The sequence below is a fragment of the Pleurodeles waltl genome, chromosome 3_1 (genome assembly GCF_031143425.1).
Source record: "Pleurodeles waltl isolate 20211129_DDA chromosome 3_1, aPleWal1.hap1.20221129, whole genome shotgun sequence".
Classification (NCBI taxonomy): Eukaryota; Metazoa; Chordata; class Amphibia; order Caudata; family Salamandridae; genus Pleurodeles; species Pleurodeles waltl.
In genome coordinates this window covers 1,911,574,318-1,911,600,412 of record NC_090440.1, presented here as the reverse complement: position 1 = coordinate 1,911,600,412, position 26,095 = coordinate 1,911,574,318, and the positions used below count along the sequence as shown (strand labels likewise).

The window sequence follows — 26,095 nt, the reverse complement described above, 5'->3', positions numbered from 1 at the left end:
ACCTACACCCTGACCTTGATTCCTTTAAAATTTTTGTTTCTACCACAAGTTAAGTGGTACACTTAAGCCCTCCCACGGAGAGTAAAACTGACTAGAAGGAAACTGAACAGGACTTACCATGGTGAGGCTGTTCAGCACAATGAGTTCAGTAAAATTGCCGGTTAGAAGAGGAAAAGGTGGGAGTGGAACCTGATCATCGTTCCTGTGCCCATCTGCACAGGAAGTGACAGCACTGCATTTCCATCATCAGTCTGCACAGAAAATGACATCACTGCATTTTCCATCATCCATCTGCACCATAAGAGACATCACTGGTTTCCTGCCCACAGTACTCTGCGCTCCTTCTTCAAGTTATCGTTCACTCACTCACATCCTACACCAACCACTCAAGTACCAACAGAACCTGGCCCACACACAAACCAGCCACCCGCTCTCACAGACCAAACACCATTCAAACAACATGCCACACTTGCATGCATGCCCCTCAACACCCACTCGCTCACCAAATGTGCCACAGAGATATGGGACCTGCTGCATAACCATGCTCAGAACACGCTCTTTCTCAAAGAAATATGGGTAAACCCAACCTCAGTGGCTACAAGATCATTAGGCAAGACCTTCAGCACAAGCCCGGAGGTGGAGACACCATTATATTGAAAGGCAGTATCAGCTGCACCACCTACACGGACACCCCCACCAGCTACATGGAGCACCTCATGTTTAAGATGCACTTCACATCCAACTTCTCCCTATACAGAACTCTTATATACAGGCCACAGGGCAGCCACACCCATTTTGCCAGTGACATTGTTGCACCCCTCATCATCAACACCAGCACCTTCATCCTCCTTGACCTTAACTGTCACTTAGAAGACCGCACCGACCCAAACTCTACAGCCCTTCCAGAAAACCTCCCAACTCTTGGCCTCACCTAACACATTACCAAACCCGCCCACTCTGTCGGACACCTGTAGGACCTGTGTTTTTTCCTCCTCAATCAGCAACATGACAGTTGACAAGCCAGCAACAAGGACCGGGACAGACCACATCCTTGTCAGTTTCAGCATTCCCATCACCGACCTACCACTACGGGTAACCACCCAGTTCAGGAAATCTTTGCTAACATCAAAGATTTCACCACACCTCTTGCTGCCTTCAGCAACATCACCCTGTCACAAGAACTTTGCAACAAACTCTCGGAATTCTGTAACAAAATCACAACTTTGTCACTGTTGCAACTCAACTTTCCATCACAGCTGATAAACAAACCCTGCCATCACCACTGATTAAACTACTACTACTATGAAGACCATCCACTTGGGCTCCATCTGACTCTTGCCCTGGTTTGAACAGTTATGGATTTGGGGTCCTGGTGCTGCAGCTTGGCAGACTTTTATTTTATTTTGGGGACGCTACATAGACGATTGTTTTATGATTTGGACTGGAGGCAAAGAAAAACTTGTCGAATTTTGCAATTTTCTGAACTCTAATCACATGAATGTTAGATTTACTTATCAATTTAGTGATGTAAAGATTGAGTTTTTAGATGTAGAACTCTTTATCATGGAACATAAAATTCATAGTAGACTTTTTCGCAAAACAACTGCTTGTAACTCCATCCTTCATGCAACCAGTTCCCATCCCAGACATCAGATTGCAGTAATTCCTTTTGGTGAATTTTTGAGAGCTCGGCAACTGTAGTCTAGATAATGAATTTATTGCCCAACTCAACGACATGGAGAGGAGGTTCACAATGCGTGGATATTCTAATAAAATTATTAAGAAGGCTCGACATAGAGCACAGTACCTAGATAGAAATACAACATTAGAACTTATAGAACGTAATAAGTCTAAAGAGGCATGTGATACAGTTAGGTTTATCACTGAATATACTGATGCATCCCTTATCTTACAAAAATGTATGTTCAAACATTGGAAATTACTTTCACAGGACCCAATATTTAAGGATATCGCATTAGGGCCAATTAAGACATCCTTTCGTAGGGGTAAAACGTTGAGAACTCTTTTAAGTCCCAGCTTCACGACTATCCCTCCTAAAACAACTTGGTTATCTCAAAAAGAAGTTGGTTTCTACAGATGTGGCGTATGTGGAGTGTGTCGCTGGGCCTGTCATAAGTTGAAAGAATACCATCATGAGGGCAAATCACATTTAATACGTTCTACTATGGATTGCAATTCCAATCATGTTGTGTATATAATACGATGTAAATGTTCAAAAATCTATGTGGGCAGCACCATACGACCACTTAAAATTAGAATAAGCGAACACATGCGGGCACTTAAAAATGAGGATATGAGATATCCCTTGGTGACCCATATGGTCTCATGTTCTACACAAGGAGTTCAAAAGAGGTTTAAATTTTTTGGTCTGGAACACATTGTACGCAACCCAAGAGGTGGCAATAGAGAGTTATATTTACGCCAACAGGAGGCACTATGGATAATGAGACTTAGGACTGTTGAAACTGGTCTTAATACTGATAGGGAACTAGAGTTCTTTTTGGGTGATTAATTATAAAATTTTTGACTGTTTATATATTAGTTTATATGTAATATTCTATGTACTATATAATATTTCTATTTGTTAACATTATCAAGTGTATATGAGTGCTGAGCCAAAATTCTCATTTGTCTATTCCTTTAATAATAGTGGGGTTACTATTATTGATTTGTTTTTTATTTCCTTTGGTTCCATATAGTAATCACATATTATTTATTGTTGTTAATCAACGTGTGCTGCTATATATGATTTATGTAGTTGTTATAAAAGGTCATTATGGAGATTTCTGGAAATTTGTTATAGCGAATCCTCTTTTTCTTCTTTCTTTTTTACTATATAAGGGGTGTATTTATTCATTTATACTATCGTTAGTCTTTCATTATTAGTGGAATGTAGGTATTTTGAAGTGTGTGAAATCGGATCGTTTATGTGATTAGTCCGATTTCCATGTCTATTCCCTTTCTTCTGGAATAGTGTATTACCAACCCTGAAGTGTATTTAACTTCCGGGTCGATACGCGTGACGTCAGCGTACTCGCTAGACGTTCATGAAACAGGAGACGGAAGATGCCGGTGATTCTTTAATTTTGCTGACAATTCGAAATTGAGACGTAAGTGTTCTCGGTAGACTTGAGTATAAGATTTTGAGCATGTTAACTGATTGATGGGACATTTATTTGATTTTTAGTAGGTGGTATATTTCAAATTAGATCGTCATGGATTTTCAGAGACTATTAAGTCTATATTGATTAATTTTATTAATAATAAGCGTTTTCTTATTACATTCTGTTTATTTTGGATATGGTGGATACATGTAGTATGTGTAGTTGATGATGAAACCCATGTGTTGACTTATTTTATGCTGATATTTATTGTGGGTTTTTCTTGACAGCAGTTGAAATATCAGATGTTGAAGTAGTCTATAGGACAATTTATTATTGCTGAATCTACATTTTATTTCTCGATTATTTTTGGATCTGTAAGGTACAGTAACCTAATTTAAATCTTGGTTCTGTTTGGTGTTTGGTGTACACTATAATTTAAATGCATGTGGATTGTTGCACTAGTGGTGTTATGTGGTTTAATAGGCAGTTCAGTGGTGACGTATACAAAAAGAAACATTTTTTTGTTAAGGGTATAGACTATTTACTTTATTTGTTCTACATGTGAGGTTTATCCTTTTCCTTTTGTAGATATACTATACATTGTGCTTTTTGGGGTACGTAATACACTTCTTAGGTAATGAATCTCTCCCTTTGGGTTATGCATGCACACTTGGGTGCACTTATATGTTATTTGACGATTGAGCATATTGGCCATTACTCATGTGTGTTATCTATGATTTTTTAGCCCTGAAGAAGTCGTTTAGGGATGTTATTCATTCCCAAAGACGAAACACGTGTTGGCTTGAACGTCTTGTAACCAGAATGTGGCTTGAATTTGGACATATGAACAATTTGGATCAAAGATCGCTCAACAATTAAACATTTTTTCATCAAATACAGTGGACTAATTGCTTTAATAAGCGTAACCGAAAGTTGGTTGTAATCTGTTAATTTGAATAATCATGGACTACTGATGTTACAGTTTTCTTCCCTTTGTTCTATACTCATAATATTGTTTTGGGTTACTTTATTACATTTATGTACTTGAGGAGACTTTGATGGATAGTATCATCTTTACATTACGAGTTGTGTAAATATTTGTTATCAGTGTTTTTCTAGGGGTCACCCCATTGTGCAATGTATTATTAGTGTGAGGTTTAGGACCTCTGAGGGTTGGGTGTTTCCCTTGTGGGGTTTCCCCAATAATTATACTGGCAGACTAGTACTTTGAGCGCCATTTCCTCATATTACACCCCGTTTTTATTATCTCTTGCCCCACCAGTCCTTCACTGACTCCTACTGATCAGCGATGCACTAAAACCCATCCTCAACGCCTAGATCGACTCCTGGAAGCATGCTACAGTCATGCCCCTACTCAAGAAACCGTCCACTGACCCAACCACGCTTTCATACTACAGACCCATCTCTCTCCTACCATACCCGGCAAAGGTCTTACAGAAACAAAAATCAACTGATGCCTCACTAACCACCTTAACAACCACCAGCTCCTTGACACAACGTAGTCCGGATTCATGCCCAACCACAGAAACGGCACTCCTCGCCACCACAGACAACACCACATGATCCTTGACAGAGGAGACACAGTAGCCCTCATTCTCCTGGACCTCTCTGCTGCATTTGTCATAGTCTCACACCCCATCCTCATCAGGCGCCTGCACAAGATTGGCATCCAGGTTCTTCTCTCTTCCGGATCTGCTCCTTAACGGATAGAACACAAGGTGTCAGCCTTACTCCTCTGAAGCCCGCAGTCTTATCTACAGAGTGTCTCTAATCTATTGCTCAGTCCCACCCTCTTCAGCTCATACATGATCCCACTTGCCAAAACGTCATCTGCCCATATGACTTCAAAATCCTTTCCTGCACAGAAAACACGCAGCTCATACTCTCCTTCTCTGACAAGACCCCCATCACAAGAAACAAGCTCACCGCCTGCATGACCAAAGATCACTATGTGGAGGAAAGCAGTCTGTCTCAAATTCAACTCTGACAAAACAGAAGTAGTAATCTTCGGCAAGAACAACTCACCATGAGACTCCAACTGGTGGCCGTCGGAACTCAATCCCAAACCCACACCCAAAACCACTTGGAACTTCGGAATAATCATCAACAGCAAACTGGGCATGACCGCACAAGTCAACGACGTTACTGCATCCTGCTTCCACACCCTGAAGATGCTGAGGAAGATCTTCAACCAACACTAGAAAAACTGTCACTTATGCCTTAGTCACCAGCAAATTGGACTATGGGAACACCCTGTGCAACGGGATCACCACTCAAATCAGTAGAAGACTACAAACCATGCAGAACTCGGCAGCCAAACTCATTCTCAACCTCCCACACACAACCCACATCACACCATACCGCATAGAACTACTGTGGCTCTCAGTACACAGATGCACTCAATCAAATCTCCACGCATACACATTCAAGACACTATACAATTCGGGCCACTTATCTGAACAGTTGCATCTCCTTCCACCAACCTCCCAAACACCTCCCCACTGCAGGACTTCTACTCGCACACATCCCATGCATATACAGAACAAGATCAGGAGGACGGGCACTCTTGCACTCTTAAATTGCTCCCAGTGTGGAACAAACTCCTACTCATCATCGGAGCCTCATCCTCTGTTTTTGAATTCCACAAGAAATTGAAGCCCTGGCTTTTCAATTAAAAAACCTACCTTAGGCAGGGATAGGCAGACACGCCTGCTCTTCGTCACGGTCCCCTCAGGAGGTCATGCTACCACCTTCTTCAGTGTAAACTGGGTTTAGGAGGCTTCTTGTGTAGGACTGCAGTGTCTTATGGGCATGAGAATTAGTACTGATTACTCCGTGTAGAAATTACTTTTTCCTTATTATTCCGTCCCTTCTGTTACATAGCCCAATCTTCAACTCCTTGACACATCTGGACCGACGTTCAAAGTGCGCTTTTGGATGATTAAAGGAATGATGTGGGATCTGGTGGTTTGCAAGAGTGGTGATATAGTCAGGAATGAAGCTACAATTCTGGATACTCTGTACTAATCCCTGATCTCTTGAGGTCCCATGAACCTGCCAAGTGCAGTTCAGTGACTGGTATTTCATGCATATGAGGAAACACGAACTACAGAGTAATTATTTGTATTTATTTATTCATTTCAAGTTTTTCCAAAGTGCTCAAACCACAATTTGCTGTCTCTGAGAGCTGGATTGTGGAGAAGGGAAACATCGGATCATCACATATTGAGGGGGTATGCTAGAGGAGTGGGAGTAAAATCAATAAAAACAAATGTTTTAAAATGTTAAAACCAGAACAGGGTAACTATGAATTTCTCAGAAGCTGGACTTGTGGAAAGAATTATAAAATAATAAACGGTTCTTATGCCTCTGACTGTGACTTTGATAGTAATCTGATCACATCTTGAGTGATGCAGTCCTCCTAACAATGGATGTGTATTTTCTCTAGGACTCTTGCACCAAGAGCACACAATAGTATTGTGGGGAAAAGTGTGTCTAGGGGATGCATGTGTGAATCCTCATGGCACGTAGCCTCAAGTGATTTGTGTGACTGGATTCAGGGGTATGTCTGTTTATAGAGAAAACCTATGCAAGTGCTTCCTCAGGGAAGTGCTCTGAGGACAGGGGTGCTTTCAGGAGAATGGTACAAGAATGTGCTTTCTTGGAGATTTTTTCTTAAATCCGGAGATGGCAGTATAAACCCTTCCCATTTGGTGCAGGTTGTTGTCCTAAAGCCATCTGGTGCTTTCCTGCCATTGGTTATGTGTCTCTCCTTTTCTTGACATGCAGGTTTATATCAGTGCTGATGAGATCCCACTCGAGGGAGGAGAATTTCTACTGTGTTACTTTTGCCACAACATGCAGAGCCTGACTGGAATCAGCGAACTCTTCCAGGTAAATTAATTAGTGCACCGGTTTCATGAGCTAATTGGCTGCACTCCAGTGCAGTCACTGTTATCTACGATATTGTGTTTATGGAGCAAATAGGGCGCCACCATCATGAAACACCGGAAGTGTAAATAGTTCCATGCTAACATTTTGGGAGTAATTGACTACTGTGTCGTAAGCAGAGCTACCTATTAAAATTATTTGAATTAAGAGCACTACCATAAAGTATGGGAAATACATACAAATGACATCCTTTGCCTAAAAACAGCGCAAAGTATATATTTCTTTAAATGAGTGACTCCAAATCAATTTTTTCTTTATTCGACTTCCAATATTTGTGGCCTCAAAAATGAGAATGTGACAACACGTTTTTATGTTATATTTATGACTTCATCAGAGCAACATTATAATTAGATCCACTTAAAACAGAGAGACGGTCATTCCAGCTTATGAGCGCATAGAAGAAATTCCTTAGCTTTCATTAATACAAGCAAAGTCTCCATCAGAATCCACTTGGTTTCGTCATTTATTCCTATTGATCAACTGCAGGCATGATAACCATTGCAGTGTTCTGTATCAGGTCTGACTTGTTCACAAAACTTCTAAGAAAGGCCAAAATGGTTGCTAGCGTCTAAGAGGCAGCCTTCACGTGAAGAAGTTGTTGCACTTGTTGGCTCTACTCTGTTCATGGAGAGCCCAATAAATCTGGCAGTGTATGTCCTAGCCTTAACTTTTTTCAACTTAAGTTTATTTTTCCCATCTCCATTGCTATAATCACTGAAGGGATGGTTGCTTAGCCTTTTGAGCATATTCCTTTAAAGCAGATTTAGAAACATGCTTTCCCTTATTAGATTTGACATCCTGATGTGGTTTCCCTCAATTACAGTGGCCATATTTAGAATTCATTGTGCATGTTTTATGCTGCCCATCTGTTACCTATTGCAAGCATGGATTGTATTAATGAGCTGTCCTTAAGTAGAACAGTATGCAGCCTGTCATATATTTGTAATACTGCATACATCCCATCAAAATGGTGATTCCTTTATATCACATGGAAGGTCAGTGGAACCCTGGCGACGTTTTTTGCTTTTAGGCTTCCTAAAAGAATTTATGACTTGTGACATTTTGCATTACATCTGTCTTTAACAGGACCAAAACATATTCTGCATAAGATACACTTTGCCGACAAGTGTCCTCTTTTTGTCCAATGCCACTGTGCATGAAAATCTCTACAAAATGTAAAATTGCAGAGATAAATTATGCATACATTTTCCAGTCCAAAATTGTCATTCAAGTATGCTAGTGGAAGGACTCCTCCTCCGTGAGTGTTTACCATAGCTGAGATCTTTTAATGTGAAAGTTAGAAGAGGGTTCAAAAAAACTTGAAACGGACAACGACAAGGGAAAACAGGAAATCTTTGTAATGAATGGTGAAAATCTGAAATTTGGGAAACCATAAGTGAAAAAGTGTTGGCCCGCTAATCCTCACTAGATTGTTAATTTGACCAGAATGATAGAATTGGAGCTTGGAATTTCTGGAGATTTCCTCCCCAGTTTTCTTACTGCTTGCATTAATTGCAGGCCTGACTTGAAAATGCATATCTTTATACTGTTCACTGGGCCAACACCAACATTTCTGCATTGAAGGGGAATTGTAGAGCCGAAGTCTTTTTTTCCTAGTGCAAATCCAATATTTGAGTGTGTGCTTCCAAAATGTTGAAATGGAATACATCCTATAGTTTTAGTAATACCACGTGCCATTGAAAGTGATACTGCCACTCATATGTATATATTTTTTTCTGAGTAAGTTTACACAGACAAGTTTTTTTGTATTCTGTAGATTTTCAGTAGAGAAGACTTGATTGTGTCATGGCTAGTAGTGCTCATGCCTCCTCTGAGGCTAGGCTCCTGTTACAGACTACCGTAATCATGAGACTTTCACTGCATGGGCTCGATTAACCACAGTAAAGATTGTAGATTTCCTCTTGTAAATTTGCAACTGTGTTTCAAGCAAATTCTTAATTTTTGAAACATTATTTAAAAATTCCAGCAGAATTGCTTTACAGCTTTTTGTGAATACTAACATTTGTGGTTTTTTTATTAAACCAAAGCTCAGTACAGTACAGTATTAGCGAATATAGTCAACACTTATATCATGGTCAAGGGTATTAGCTTTCATTACAACAAACATTTCTACATGGGATAGCACGATAATCATCACCTCTACTATTCGTGCCTTGCCTTATAGCCCATCATGAAGCAAGTTCACTTGTGGTACAGCCTCCTCACTCCCTTTCTCCCTTTTAGGCTTCCTAGGCCCTCCTTTTATAATCCTCTATATCCTCCCCATTGTGACCATATTTTGTTGAATTTCTTGAGGCAGTCCCTGCCTCGATAGACCATCCGCTCTGCGTGTTGGTACCAGTCCGTGTTTCTCTCCCAGCTTTGGACGTCTGGCAGCTCTGATGCCTCCCAGGATCAGACAATATCTCGCTTGCCCACCCCGCCGCTAACATCAGCCAGGTCTTTTGGTGTCTTGGCCAGGTTTCTTCTCCTGAGATCTGGACTGTCAGCCATATGGGTTCTCGAGTAACCTTGAGTCAAGGCGGAATCTCACCCGGATCAACACCTCTCTTGGGCTTTGAAGGGCGCCCTGACAGTCATCCTCTACGACTAGCCCTATGTTCCGCTCCCATGCCTCCTGGAGAGACTGCCCAGTGTCAGGTGAGTTATTCATAAAAAAAATTATAAATAAGAGAAATTACTTTCTCCGGAATGGGTTCCATCAATAGGCGGTCCTCCACTGGGGAGAAGTCGGGTATTTGCTCCCCTGCCTGACGATGCCTCCCTAGTGCGTGGTTCATCTGGACGTACTTAAAATTCTCAAATGGTCCCAGTTTGCATTCTAGTCTATAAGTCTGCTAGTGTAATCAGGGAGCTCTCCCTCCAAATGTCTCCAAGTTTGTCAATGTCAATTAATCTCCAAGCACGGAAGCTCTTTAATGTACGAACCTCGCGTAGTTGGTCACTACACCAAAGTGGAGTCCCCGTCGTTATTCTCCTGTCCCAACCCAGAAACTTGGTGGCCTCTCTCTGCGCCCTCACCGCAACTCATGTGTGGGACGGAAGCAGGTCCTCCCTTCTCTGGGAGTACAGCATTGAATGGTACGCCTCTTCTCCCACTGACTCCCTGTCTATTCTGTAGGCGGGCTCCTCAACGTCTGTATAGAACTAATCCCCTGCAGAAACAAGTTGGGCCACCCAGTAATATGCCTGCATTTTAGGGATCGCTATACCGCCCTCATACATTCCTTTCTGCAATTTCACCAGGGATATCCGCGGACTTCCCCCCTGCCATAGGAGCCTATGTATTTCGCTATCAATCTTTGTAAAGAAGTCTGGGGGTATCTTTTATGGGGCATTCTGGAGCACATAAAGTAGGCGAGGCAGGGACATCATTTTAAATAGTGCGGCATGGCCCATCAGTGACAGGGGGAGCATCCGCCCCTAGTCGGTTCAGTTGGGGATATGGGGCCTGATTACAACTTTGGAGGAGGTGTTAATCTGTCCCAAATTTGACGGATATACCACCAACCGTATTACGAGTTCCATAGGATATAATGGACTTGTAATACGGCTGATGGTATATCCGTCACGTTTGGGACGGATTAACACCTTCCTCCAAAGTTGTTATCAGGCCCATAGATTCTTTTAGAGGAACTCTGTTGGGTCCCTTGTCACTTAAATTCCCAAATACTTAAACCCCTCAGTTCTCACCGGGGCCAAACAATGCATCTGCAAGGAGATGGCCCCAGCCACTAGAGGGAAGACCAGGGACTTGTCCCAGTTTATTTGATATCCGGAGTATGTGCCAAAGAGTTGGAAAATGTGTAATAATCTATGGACCGGTGGGGCCTTGTGACACATAAGAGAATGCCATCTGCGTATAATGATATATCAGGCCCTCCCACCTGTTCCCTTTGGGTATGCCCCACACCAGGGGGTCTTGGTGTACCCATGCGGCCAGAGGCTCCAGCATGAGGACAAACAGCCATGGCGATAGCGGGCACCCCTGCCTGGTTCCTCTATGGAGCGCAAACGAGTGTGACAATACCCCATTCACCCTGACCAGCGCCTGTGGGCCAGTGTACAGCAGGCGGACCCAGGCACAAAATCCAAAGGCCAAACCCCACCCTGGCCAGAACTGCGTGAATATAGGTCCACTCAATACTGTCAAAGGCCATTCCAGCATCTAGTGAGAGCACTGCCGCCTCTGCCGCCCCCAGGAGGCCCGTGGCATGTAGGATCCCATACAGGAGCCTTAGATTCAGCCTAGTGCTTTTGTGTGGCATGAAGCCAGTTTGATCCTTCTGTATTAGGTTAGCCATGTGGGGATGTAGTCTATTTACCAGGATCCTTGCAAAAACCTTTACTTCCGTATTCAGAAGGGAAATGGGACGATATGAGCCGCAGGACATCAGGGGATTGCCCTCCTTATGTATGACCACTATGGTGGCGAGTCTCTGGTCCTCCGGGAGAGCTCCCTCTGGCTCAGCAGCCTGAAAGATTTCTGACATGTGGGAAGCCACTATATTCCTCATGGCCTTAAAGAGTTCCACCGGGAGTGCACTAGGGCCCACTGTCTTCCCTGAGGCATTCTCCCCCAAGGCTTGCTGTACTTCTTCCACTGTCAGTTCCTGATCTAACAGTTTTTTCTCGGTCCCTGTCAGTTCCTCAAGTAGGAGGTCTTGCAGCAGCTCCTCACAATCCTCATGGGTAGTGGCCGTCTGAGAGGAGTTTACCTGTTTGTAATAGCAAAGGCCTCCGCTATGTCCTCGCCCGCGGAGTACCTTACTCCCTCCTCGTCCCAGACCCCCTCAACCCAATTCCTACTTCTATACCTTTTTTTGAGCCATGCCAACAGCTTATTTGCCTTGTCTACAACTTCATAGATCCGACTTTGCATAGCTCGCTTTTGGGCACGTGCCTCGTTGGTTCCTAGGACCTGCATTTCTTTTTGGTTAAGTTGGAGCCTGTGTCACTGGTGCGGGTCAACTACCCCCACCCCGCCCTCTAAGTGCTGCCGCCTCCAAATCTGATACCTCCTTTTACAATGCCATATCTTCCTTATTTCACTCTTTTTTGCAGCCCCCTATCAACGCCTGGGCCTGGCCCCTAAGCACCGTCTTGAATGCCTCCCAGAGTGTACTTGCCGAGTCCACCGTTCCACAGTTGTCAGAGAAGTATCTCTTTGCCCCTTCTGCATCTGGGCATTTCATCATAACCCTCATGGGTCCCCTCAATGTTACCTCAACAGGAGAATGGTCGGATATGCCTCTCCCTAGATGGGTCGCCCGTGGAAGCTACCCACACACGAGTGTTGGGTGAATAGATAATCTAGGCGCAAGAAGCTTTTGTGGGATGCAGATAAACAGGTATATTGCTTAGCCCCATGGTTATAGGCTCTCCACAAGTCCGCTAGGCCCATCGAGTCAATGTGGTCTCCCCCCGTCTCTCCCAACTGAGTTGATCGATCATATATTGTATCCATCGTATCATTCATGTCCCCCCCCCCCCTAAGATTAAAGTCCCCGGGGAAAGCTGTAACAGCAGTGCCCCGAGGGCTGGAAAGGTATCTGAATGTAGTCGAGGGGGGATGTATACTGAGCACAAGTTGAGGGCCCGCCCGTGCCAAGTCCTGGATCGGGCCACAAACCTGCCTAGGGGATCAGTCTAGATGGGACCAGGAATAAATGGCAAATACTCACATTTGTAAGCATTTACTCATGTGGAAATGTACATGATGTGTATATACTTGTGCAGATGCTTAGAAAAACTGCATTTGCTAACTTTTTCTCCACTGAAAAAATAATGTATCACTATGAGAAAACCCCTTGCCTGACACTCCATCAGGTTTTGGAACCTCCTTTTCCCATTCTCCTCCTGTACATGGAGTTACTTTTGTCTGTGAAAGAAAGAAATTTGACTGTATCCTGGATGGCAATGGGAAGAGCATATGTGTTTGAATACCTAGAAACTGATTCGTTCTAATATATCCACTCACAACTCAAAGGAGCAGATTTACTGACATAAAATTACATCAAAGTGAGTAAAAAATGTACAAGTGTAGATTCACGTCAACATAACTCGGCATATCTATCACCCATCATGGTCATTGTCTTTCTTCAGGGCTTCGATCCCTCTACTCATTTACCACACCTCGTTCTCAGAAATATGTACAGTATGTGGTGGTAGTCTCATGCAGTGACCTTACTTGCCACTTCTTATACAAATACCCAGGGCACTTCTTGTACAAATACCCAGTGATTACTTGCCACTTCTTGTACAACTACCCAGGGACTATCCTGGGTAATCTAAATTCTCTTTAAAACCAGGATGGGAGCAGGAGCGTCTCGCTGTTGTCAAACAGTCCTCAAGGCACCAACGCTGCCTAAGCTGGTCGCTGGCTACCCTCTGATGTTCGGACAGCGGATGAAATGACGGCACTAATCTCCCTAGTTCAACACAGGAGATGTTTTTTAGCCCAGACTAGGAGGCCAAGAATAAAATAGATCAGGGACATTCCTAATGTAGTTTTAACTGTATAGTCTACACCAGGTGTCTCCAACCAGTCGATTTGGAGCTACCAGAAGCTCCCAGACCCCTTCAGAGTAACCCACACCCTAAAGTTCATTTTTAAATAAGTCCAGGGTCACACTTATTTCTTTTAGAGTGAAGAGAAGGCTCGGTTTATTTTACATTACAATCCTCAGGCTGCTGATAGCAGGGCTTGATACGGAGCAGTGCTGGAGTCAGATTTTGATCCAGGGCACAGAGGTGAAGAATTGAAGCACTAAGGTATGTAACTCTTAAATAAAAGTCCTTGCCAACTCAGAATTGAAAGTAAAAACAATATGATGTTTCTCAATGCTTTTAAATCAGAGAAAAGTAAAATGAAAAGTTACCTTATAATCAAGTTAACTTTTCAATTTTTCATTTCTCATTTTTTTTTTCCAAAGCATTGCATATACAAACGGGTCTCTTGCTCCCAGCAGCCAGTAGAACACTGTGCCATATTTATAACAGAAAAATTTAGACATTTTTTAAATGGGAGAAATTTAAAGAGCAGAAAAATGTTCCACATTCTGAACATTTTTGCACTTTAAATTTCTCCCATTTAAAAACAAAATGGTTATATGTTTGTGTTATACGTATAACAGTGCCACATATGGCGAAAGGTATGTCCTGTGCCATAAGTACACACAACACAGGCTCTCAATTGTCCATACACAAATATCCCATTCATACACCCCCAAAGACCACGCTCTCACTGACACATATGGAAGACCTGGCATAGTGTTCCTAGTCAAAGTATTTTGTTCAAGCCATAATATCGTGTTCTATGGACATTAGGCTTAAAGTCAAGGAAGCTGGGCGTCGGGGTGTCTGGTAATAATGCACATATTGTTTAGCCTTCTGCAGGTCACAATGATTTTCACAGACCAGAAGTAGCTCTCGCTATAGAAAAGGTTGGAGACCCCTGGTCTACACCATGCATCCCTTTGATGCATCCCTAGCATTGGTCTGCGCAGGGATGTTGTAGCATACCCAGTGATGAAGAATGCCACTATGAGTGGGTGAGGGCAATTTTGAAACCATTTGTGGTTTCCCACAGAGGGTGATATCCTTTTATTTATTACCTACTCTTCTCTTTAGTGTGTGAAGAAGTACAAAGCACCTTCCAGGTAGTTTGTTTTCAAAGGGGATGAGCCTAGAGCCCTTCATACTTTTTGCCTCCTATTCATACATCCAAACTGCTCCTCTTTAGCAAGTTAAAAAAAATATCCTTTTGGTTAGACACACATTTGTGCATCAAGAGTATTATCTCAAACAGCTCAAAACTATTTTAGTGGCATTAGAACCCCTAAACTGTCACTGTGACATACACTAAAGCTCCTAAGCTAGCTCACTCGATTCAAAGCCTGTGACAAACGAGTAAGAGTTTCCATGATGTGCTCAACTCAGAAGTGTATTGACTGGTTTTCTCAACCTCTTTTTATAGGTTTGAAAAGATATGAATGGCCTTAAAAATAGTGTTAACTTTAAAAAATGTTTTTAAAAAGCCTTCCTCAAACAACAACTGTAAGGAAACAGGCTTTTTGCAGGTCTTTCTTCCCCTCTGACTCCACCCCTGTCCCCCACACACACATAAAAAGAAATTGCCCCCAGACCTCATTGCCAGTGTTCTAAACCTTTACAAAATGTATGTTCAATTGGCTATCCCCAATTGGCAACGACTGACTTACTTATAAGTCTCTAGTATATGGTAGCCAGGGCTTGTTAAGGCAGATTGTCTACCATGGGCTGCAGGACTAATTGTGTCACCCCAGTGTGCCAAAATACAAAATGGCTTCCGGCCTGCCACTACAGACTGGAAGAGCAGTTGTCACACTGCTAGTTCGACTTTGCCAGTCAAACTATGCAGCCCTAAGTCATTAAGCTGTATATTATTAAGTAGGGCATGTATTCTATATATTTCTTAACAGCAACACCTCCAAATTGTTGTTTTGCTGTGAAAAGGCTGGTAGCCCTATTGGCTAAAACTGGGTTACTGGCTGACCCCTCAGCCCAGCTAACTTCTGAATGGGACTACCTAGCTGGGTACTGTAAAGTATCAAATTAATCATGGCTTTAACCCTGGTGTGATGCCCAGGTCAAGTTTAATGCCCCTATTAAAGAAATGCAACTTTTAGAAAGTTGCCACTCTGTGCCTCAGTATGTCCAGTGGCATCAAACGGTCATTGTTACCAGACAGCTTTCTGGCCGCTAGGGCAGTAGTGTGAACAACTCCTAGGCTTAGGAACAATATCAGCCTGCTGCAGGGTGAGGTGCTACCTCCTCCTCTCAGGAAGCCACTTAGGATGTTAGCCCAAAAGGCTACCTTCAAAGGTGAAGCCGCCTTTGGTGGGCAAATAGCTATCACACTCCTGAGAGGCTGCCCTTTGTTCAGGCTAACAGTCTGATGACAGGGACAAAGAGAGGAGACCACTGCCCAAACCAGTCTTTCTATGGGAGTGTAGCCCACAGGTAGCCACATCTCTAGGGTGGGCTACCAAGCTCCTAACATCCAAGGATATGTGCAGAAATGTTCAAATGGACAGAATAGTGACCCTCGGGGATTTTCAGATGCCACACATAGCCGGAAAGTTGTCAGCCGGAGGGAGAACACCAGGTCGCCCATTGGCTAGTTACCACATAATCCCCCAGGTCACTTTATGGGAATATATATACACCCCTGTACCCTTAACCTCAGATCACATCAGAACTGGAACAAGGACCAAATATGGACTGCTCTGCTGAACCCTGGTCTGTACAAAGTGAGGCTGCACCGTCTGCTGGACTGCACCTGCTGCACCTTGGTCTAGCAAAGACAGGACTGTGGCTCCTAAGTCATACCCCAACCTCAGACAAAAGAGGTAACTGCAAGGGTCAGTCAGATGAACCCCCCCCCCCTTGCAACCAGCACCAGGGCCATCAAAGCAGAAATAGCCTAACTCTGCAAGTCAGTAGCCACTAAGGAAGAAACCCCATTACTTGCTACTGGGGGCCCCACGAGGCCAACCCTTGACGGCCTAAAGTTGCCCAGGTTAGCCAGTCCCTGGACTGTTGTCTGACTACAGATTGGTCACCCAAGAGGGACACCAGCCTCCACCAAAGGATTAAGATTTATTTTTTTTAAATCTGCATCTCCGTAACCCTCTGGTGGATTTTGCTCATCTTGGTCCCTAAAAATTCATAGAAATATTATCTATTTTTATAAAATGCTATTGTGTTTCTTTTGTGTTGTGTGACTTTCTTGTTTTGTTGTTTGGTAATGCTTTACACTAGTTCCTTTGTTCACGCCCTGCTGCTCGAAGCTGTAGCTACCAAGGGTTGTGCTTAAGGTTGTTCAAATGAGCCTGACTGGACCCAAGATAGTTTTTGTGTGTGTTTGCCACTGTAAAGATGCACAGCCATACCATACACCCAAATCCTCACAGCACGTCTAGCAACTCCAGCTCTCTACCCTTCCAGTACACCTCTGTAATGGTGCCCAGACCTCCCTGCTCTCCTCACCACAGCATTAGTTGGCTATTATACTGTCTATATAGTGCTTCAAATCCCATTCTGGGTGCCAAAGCACATTCTTGGAAGGGTCTCATGCTACACTGCGAGGGAGTCCTTGGTTGGAAGTGTTGTATTTTTTGTGAACCTATCTGAGGGGGAAGTATTTTGGTGTCATGCTTGAACGAAGAGAAAGTTTAAGAGAGGTGCTGTAGGAAAGTGCCGTCTTTCTTGGAATGGTTACCCCCATTTTCTGCCTGTTGTCAGTGTTGTTTGACTGTGTTCACTGGGATCCTGCTAACTAGGACCCCAGTGATTATGCTTTCTCCTCCAAATTTGGTTACTACTAACCTTTTCTCCCCACAATTGGCATACTGGTGCCCCCATGTAAGTCCCTAGTATATGGTACCTAGGTACCCAGGGCATTAGGGTCCCAGGGATCTGTATGGGCTGCAGCAGTTATTCACCCACCCATAGAGAGCCTTTTCAAAGGGTTCTGCAGGCCTGCCGTTGCAGGCTGCGTGAACTGGGTGCACTCCAGCTCCATTTTACTGGACTACGTGAGTGCGGGGATGCCATTTTATATATGTACTGGAGATAGGGGACTACCTATGTCCAGCTACATAATGGTAACTCCGAACCTGGGCATGTTTGGTATCAAACATGTCGGAATCATACCCCGATTCTGTTGCAAGTATTGGAAGTATGATTCCACGCACTCTGGGGGCTCCTTAGAGGACCCCCAGCATTGCTTCTATCAGTCTTACAGGGTTTTCCAGGGCAGCCCTCAGACAGATTTCTGCCCTCCTGCTGCTTGATCTGATCAAGCCCAGGAAGGCAGAACAAAGGATTTCCTTTGGGAGAGGATGTAACACCCTCTTCCTTTGGAAATAGGTGTGACTGGATTGGGAGGGGTAGCCTCCCCAAGCCACTGGTTTTGCTTTGAAGAGCACATTTGGTGCCCTCCGTGCATAAAGTAGTCAACACCGGTTTAGGGACCCCCAGTCCCTGCTCTGGCGCGAAACTGGACAATGGAAAGGGAAGTGGCCACTCCCCTGTCCATCACCACCTGGAGCTCCTCCAGAAGGTCCCTGGGTTCTGCCATCTTGATTCCAAGGTTGGCAGAGAACTCTCGGAGCACCCACCTGAGTGGCGAGGCCAGGGAGGTGACGTCAGAGGCACCATCTGATGGTTAGTTACCTGGTTAGGTGACCAAGCCCCCTCTTTGGGCTATATAGGGTTTTCCTCTGGGGTGGTCCTCAGATTCAGCTTGCAAGACTCCAGCAGGACTCCTCTGCAACCTCTGCTTCGACTTCTGGCCTCAGGAACCTACGAGCTGCAGATCCACGAGGAAGACTCTTCTGCAACATTGTATCCAGGACTCCTGTCAGCTTTGCAACATTTCCACAGCTGTGCATTGTAAGACTGCAACTCTTCAGTCTGCACAAGAAGAAGAAGGGGAGAAGGCATCATTCCCCTGTGATTACAGGTACCCGGCTGCATCGACAACCGGCTGCATCGACAACCGGCTGCGTGGATCTCCCTTCATCTTGAGGGGCGTGGGTCCTGCATCATGGGTGGTGGTCCGGAGAGTCTCCCTTCGTCCTCTCTACCAGCTGTCGCACTTTGGTAGTGGTAAGTCCTTTCCACTCCGTCCTTTGCAATGGGCACGGCTGGATGCTTCACCTCCAAGGGGAACTTCAGGGGACGTGTAGCTCCAGCCCCCAACACTCCCTTCTGCAACTTTTAGACCTCTGTGTCGTCCTCCAGCAATGTGGGAGCAACTTCTGTGGTGCTGCGTGGTCTGCTTCTGTGACTTCTGTGTCCCTGTCATGTGGGACACCTGTGGCCTCTGCTCCTGTGGGCCTTCTATGACGCAGAGGGTCCCCTGTGACTCCCCCTCCTGGGAAGAGTCCTCCTGGGCCTTGCTGGTCCCAGGCAGCACCCTTTTTCCTCCAATCGTGAGTTTGCCTTTGCCAAGGCTTGTTGGTGGAAATCCTTCACTGACACCCATTTGCAATCCAGCTTCCAGCGTGGGACACAAATTGCACGCATCAGGAACTCTTCTCTAGCTTCTGTGCTGTAGTGCTGACCTGTCTTCCTTCATCATCGACCAACTGCAAAAGGTACCTCTGAGTGGGTAGTTTCTCCTACCCCCTCTGTACTCCACTAACACTTCTGGACTTGGGGCCCTCTCTGCACAGGTCTCCATCTTTGGTTTTCCACTGCTGGTTCCTTACAGGCTGTTCTTGGTGTCTCCATTTTCTTCTTTTCATCCTTTGGGGTGGTTTTGGGGAAATCCAGTGTTTTACTCCAACATTCCTGGTCACTGGGGGGTACTGCATTACTTACCTGTGTGGTTTCGTAGTACTCCCAGCTCCCCTCTACACGATGTACTTACCTAGGTGGGGTCCTGTGTTCACATTCCACTCTCTTACTATATGGTTTGGGCTCTTCCTAGGGCTACTATTGCATATTACTATTTTACACTGTTTTGTAACCTTTTATGTCTCTTACTGTTTATTAGTGTATTTACTTTCCTCCTATTGGACGGTTGCCTCTCTAGTACTTTCTGATGCTGTGTTCCAAAAATAAAGTACCTTCATTTTTGTACAACCAAGTGTTTTCTTTCTTGTATGTAACTATTGTGTGACTGTAGTGGTATTGCATGAGCTTTGCATGTCTCCTAGATAAGCCTTGGCTGCTCATCCCCAGCTAGCTCTAGAGAGCCTGGCTTCTAGACACTGCCTAAACTTCACTGAGAGGGGGATACCTGGTATAAGGTGTAAGTACCATAGATACCCGCCACACACCAGGCCAGCTTCCTAAAGGCGCAAATTACAATGGTAGTCAGCTGCAGTTATAATTTACTCTGCAGGCTCTATAGGTCTTGTGAGCCCCACATGACGGGCAACCAGAGGGAGGTGGCAAGAGGTAGAAAGGTAGAGGTTGACTTGAATGGTCTGTATTACAGTTGTCCTCTGTGGTTAGGATTGGAGTGTCTTGTATTGGTTAATGTCAAGGTGATGAACAGTGGTAGTAATGGACTATATTAAGTGTCCTTCGATCATGGCTTCCACCTGGAAGGTTATATACCGCCATGAACAATATTTTAATGTCTTGCCAGTACAAAAATAAGATAAATTGCCTAACGGCGGTATTGTTTTCCCCTTAACAGCACATAGTTTAAACAGTAACTATCATAAGAAAACACTTTAAAATGTGTTCTACTGCTCCTTTAATTATCCCTGATAAAGTAAAACAAAGACAGAAGAGCTGTGTTAAAATGAATACATTTGATGGGCATACAGATCTCTGCAGCATGTGTCGGAACCCTGTAGGATATTTTTAAATGTAGCCTCTTGTCAGGTTCTTAGGTGAACTGACTCTTTTTTGTGGTCTTGTTACAAAAGGAAGGTTCACGGTTCCGGTTCTTGAGGGTTCTTGTCTGTCCGCGGTAAAGGCGACCCTTTCTGGTAGTCACAGTGCTGCTGACAATGGAACGCCTAAGCAGACAGTGCCTTCCAGAAGGAGTCTCCAAGAGCAAAAACCCCAAAGGGAGAAAACCTCTGGTGATAACTGGAGACTCCAGGAGGCGGAAGATGGCAGGAACAAATGAAGAATCCAAGGCTAAAACAGGAGTAAAGAGTAACAGACAAGGAAGGCCTAAGGAAGAATTAGGAAAGGACGAAGAAATCGGAACCACCAATGGACAGAGGCAACAGGAACCAGGAGTCAGCAACTAACCAGCACAACAGCGAAGACATACCAGCAGGAGTAGAGAATGTTGCAACTCAAACACAAAGGACAGTTCTGACCCATATATACCTAAAGACAGGAAGTGATGACAGAGGAAGTTAAAGCCGCCATTTTGGATAGGTAAAAAGAAAGCATAGTAGCACCTCAATGATGGATAGGTGTAACAAAAACCCTTCCTCCACCACAGCCGCCAACTCCCCCGCCGCAACTGGGGCAAAGTCACCAAAGAACAACTTCTCAGCACCCTCTCCCAGAACCCACCAAACGAACCCACCGACCCAGACACCGCGGCCTGTAACTTCAGACAGTGGATCAACAACTGCGCCAACATCCTTGCCCCACTGAAGAAACCCCCCAGCAACCCCACCAGCAAGAAAGCCTCCTGGTTCACCGACGAACTCCTGGCCTCCAAACGCGCCTGCAGGAAACTGGAAAAGAAATGGCTCCAAGAACGCACACCGGACAATCACACAGTCCTCAAAGACGCAACCCGCCGACACCACCACCTCATCAGGACCACCAAGAGGTCCTCCTTCAAAGACCGCCTAGACAACAACGCACATGACAGCAAAGAGCTCTTCCGCATCATGAAGGAACTATCCACCCCCAGCACCAACGTCAACGACATCCCGCCCTCTCAGAAACTTTGCGACTCCCTCGCCGCGTTTTTTCACAGCAAGATCGCCGACATCCACAGCAGCTTCAACACCCCGACCGCACCCTCCTCCGTCACCACCTCTTACCCCAGAATCACCAACCCCATCACCGCCTGGTCCAACGTCAACGACGACACAACACGCAAAATCATGAACTCCATCCACTCCGGATCACCGACCGACCCCTGCCCCCACCACATCTTCAACAAAGCTGACTCCATCATCGCGCCCCAACTCTGCAAGATCATCAACGCCTCCTTCGAGACAGGCACCTTTCCAGAAAGCTGAAAGCACGCAGACATCAACGCCCTCCTCAAGAAACCAAAAGCCGACCCCAAGGACCTCAAGAACTTCCGCCCCATCTCCCTCCTCCCCTTCCCAGCTAAAGTCGCAGAAAAAATCGTCAACCTTCAACTGACACGCCACATCGAAGACAACAACGTCCTCGACCCCTCACAAACCGGATTTAGACACAACCACAGCACCGAGACCGACCTCATCGCCGCAACAGATGACATCAGACGCCAACTCGACCGCGGCGAGACCTCCGCCCTCATTCTCCTAGACCTCTCCGCAGCCTTCGACACAGTCTGCCACCGCACCCTACTGTCACGCCTCCAAGAAGCCGGCATCCAGGAAAAAGCCCTAGCCTGGACCTCATCCTTCCTCTCCGGCAGAACACAGACCGTCCGCCTCCCACCCTTCCGCTCAGAAGCCAACAACATCATCTGCGGCGTCCCCCAGGGCTCCTCCCTGAGCCCTACGCTGTTCAACATTTACATGGCCCCCCTCGCACAAGTGGCCCGCCGGTTCGACCTCAACATCATCACCTACGCCGACGACACCCAGCTCATCCTCACCCTCACGAACGACCCTGCCACCGCCAAAGCCAACCTCCACGAGGGAATGAAAGCAGTCGCCGACTGGATTAGCAACAGCCGCCTGAAACTCAACACCGATAAGACAGAAATCCTCATCCTCTGGACATCTCCCTCCTCCTGGGACGACTCGTGGTGGCCCACCACCCTAGGAACTGCCCCAACGCCCACCGACCACGCCCGCAACTTGGGATTCATCCTCGACTCCGCACTCTCCATGGACAGACAAGTCAGCGCCGTCACCTACTCCTGCTACAACACCCTCCGCAGGATCTACAAGTGGATCCCGACCGACACCAGGAAGACAGTGACCCACGCCCTCGTCAGCAGCAGACTGGACTACGGCAACGCACTCTATGCAGGAATCCCAGCAAAACAACTACAGCGACTCCAACGCATCCAAAACGCCTCAGCCCGACTCATCACCAACGCACCCCGCCACTGCCACATCACCCCTCACCTCAAAGGACTCCACTGGCTCCCCATCAACAAAAGGGTCACCTTCAAGCTCCTCACCCACGCACACAAAGCACTCCACAACGCCGGCCCATCCTACCTCAACGACAGACTCAACTTCTACACCCCGACCCGCAAACTGTGATCCGCGAGCCTCGCCCTCGCCACCGTCCCTCGCATCCAACGAGCCTCCTCCGGCGGCAGATCCTTCTCCTACCTCGCCGCGAAGACCTGGAACACGCTCCCTACCTACCTCCGACAGACCCAAGACCTACTCGCCTTCAGAAGACTCCTCAAGACCTGGCTCTTCGAACAGTAGCAGTCCCCTCCACCCCCCCCAAGCGCCTTGGAACCCTAACGGGTAAGTAGCGCGCTCTACAAATGTCTGTGATTGATTGATTGATTCCTGTGGGATTCTGGGAGGAAGAACTACAAGGAGGGAAAAGAATGCCTCCATGCCAGTCACCTGGCAAAACTAAGAAGGACCCTCTGCGGCCCTCCACAAGGCCACCCAGGCTATAAGTGAGTGAAAAGAGCGTCCCGCAAGGTGCTGTGGAGACAATCGTGGGTCACTGCGCAGGAATGAGAGGGGCGAGCCGCGGGTCAAGTCACAGCCCACAGCATAACACCTCTTTGTGGCCATTTAAGGACGCCACAACAAATTTACTGTGACATATAACCTTGTTGACAATTTCTTTGCAGCAGATTTTTAGAAAAATAAATAAACAAGTTGACTGTCAGACTGTGCTTTTCAAGGTCGACCCACAATACTCCTCCCCTTTTCTTCTACCGCACCTTGACCCCTAATTTTTGGGTTCCTGGAGTAAATTCTTTCCAACTCCATACATGCCAGCAGACCAGAATAAGACGGAAGACTCCTGATTTTTAACGCCAAAAATTGCTTTATTTTTGTTGCTTCCCGTCCGAAATTGCCTCTGCCTCGGTAGAAGTAAGGGGGGGGGAATATATTCCCCCAATTTTTTTTTCAAGAATCTCCCACTTTCCTATCATGAAATATTGACATTTATACAATTCCTGCACTGGATACGCCCCTGTGTATTTGTTTACTACCAAATCTCTCCGTGTCTAAAGTAAGAGGTGCAACTTGTCTGGTGTCCTTGTAAAGAGGTCTTACGCTCTTGGGCAAGGTCGTTCTACGGCCTGCTTCTCAGAAATTGAATGAGGTGTATTGTGAGTTTACCAGCTGTAATAAAGATATGCGGGTCTTGTAGTTCTGAAGAACGTTGCTTTTAGTTGGCTAACTCCCTTGGATCGCCTGCCACCTTGTGGCTAGATCCAAATGAGCCATTTTCAAAATTAAATATAATCAGCTTGGTGCGTCTGTAACCCTGCTTGACGTTGACTGGAAACGGACCTCTAGCGTAGACCCCCAACCCAATATTCTTGTCTGTACTACATGTGAACATTCAACCGCCCTCTGCTTTTATACTTGCAGTATGCGGAGCCGCCCTTGTTGCATCTTTCATATCTTGTTTGTGACTTCCTTGGCTTCAGTGTTCTGCTAGGCATAGCACTCCTTTTGTTCTGTTTGTTCGGGACAGCTGGCGCGCTGTGGCTCGCACGCTGCGTGTTTGCATTGACTGCCACCAGCCCTTGATCCTGATAAGCGGGAGTCTAGTCATCCTGTCTAGCTCAAGACACTTTTTCCAGCCCTATCTCGGGTCGAGGCTGAATTCAGTTAATTCTAGATTAGACTAACTGGCTGAAAACATTAGAACCAAGGACGACGTTCAGACCTTTATGCTTCATTTCATGAGAATAGCGCGAAGGCGCCTCGGAAGCCACCTCATCTTTGACTGGCCAGGTCGGCCTGTGATGACAACGGAGTAACTTCGTGCACGTTGATCAAGCATCCGTGGTCATAATGCCTATTAGTGCATTAAAAGACCAGTTTTTACATTATTCAAAGTTCCCTGTGGGCGTCAGTGCCGGCTTTTGCACCCCAGGGCAGTTTGGTAGTACTCAGGGGCAACAGATGTCCATTCTATAAAGGGGCACTCCCTCATTCGCACGGGGACGTGGCCACTTTCCACCGATGCTGTATTACAGACAAGAAAGCTGTGGGAGATGCAATGAGTGTGCGCCGCAGTGAGGAGGCGCACACGGAGTGCATCTCCTGAGGGTGCCCCTAGGGTAAGGAGGGTCCCAGGAAACTCACCCTTGCAGAGAGGTGCAGTCACACTGCATCTGACTGCTGGGGGCACCGTACACTCCTTTAAAAGGGTAGCGCGCTCCATCACTTGCAGTGCAGGACGGACCGGCGGCTTGAAGCAGCTGCTCTGCCTTTCCACTGTAGGCGCGCTTTCCACCTGTGCTGGGAATAGCTCATTATCTGTAACCATGCACGCTGTCTAGGTCTGTCTAGGGAAGGGTGCACCATAGTGCAGAAAGGTCCTCTAGCCTGATTGGTCACATCAGATTGGTACTGTAAAGGAGTCCATAGCGATTGCAGAAGTTGCTGCACCATAGCATTCCTCCTCCTCCTAAAATGACACTCATTGTTGGAAGGGGTATCAGTTACACTCCTGGCTCCTGTGGAAAAGGCCACACCTCCTGCATTGACATTGGCAGAGCCATCCACTGACGTTTCTATGCTGCATACTGAGAGAAGGCCTCCGGTAGCATGTTCGTTGTATGGAGGTGTCAGTAATTCCCTCTCTGAGTTCGTCCTTACACATAAGGTGTCAGTCATTTAACTGTGCAGAATGACACAAATAGGAGGCTCGAACTGCATCCGACTAACTAAGGCTCCGACCAGGTTTCTCGACCCTTATTCACTCTGCTAACATATTTTGAATGTTTTTTCCCATTGTTAATGTTTTCTGATACTAGAATAACACGTGGTTGCTGTCTCAAATGTTAGCTACTCAAATGCCAATCAAATGTTCTGATGAGAAAAAACTTTCGTGCTTTAAACTGCAAACACTCATTCGCCAAGATCCCGGACTCTTCCATGCTCGTCAGATGGAGTCTAACCTCCTCTGGGCTCCTCTCCCCTTCCTTCTGTTCCTTGTGTTAAACAGTATCGGGGAGTTTCACACATTCACAGCTCATTGAATTGGATCAGAACCCTAAGTGCCCCATCCCTGATTAAAATGCATTAATAGCCAGTGGTTTTCACACATGACTAAAAATAACACATTGCGATAAACAAAAAAATCCTTAATTGCTATTAAGGACTTGGCTA

At 45.7% G+C, this 26,095-nt stretch overlaps 1 protein-coding gene across 5 annotated transcripts in view; it reads left to right on the top strand.

The window, feature by feature from the left end:
* INPP5K (inositol polyphosphate-5-phosphatase K) overlaps positions 1 to 26,095 on the top strand; it is a 470,513-nt gene that overhangs the window by 424,712 nt on the left and 19,706 nt on the right. For all 5 annotated transcript variants that reach the window (XM_069226108.1, XM_069226107.1, XM_069226106.1 and 2 more), the window contains one exon: positions 6,936 to 7,040. In XM_069226108.1, the coding sequence (XP_069082209.1) occupies positions 6,936 to 7,040 (105 nt within the window). The remainder of the gene's footprint in view (positions 1 to 6,935; positions 7,041 to 26,095) is intronic.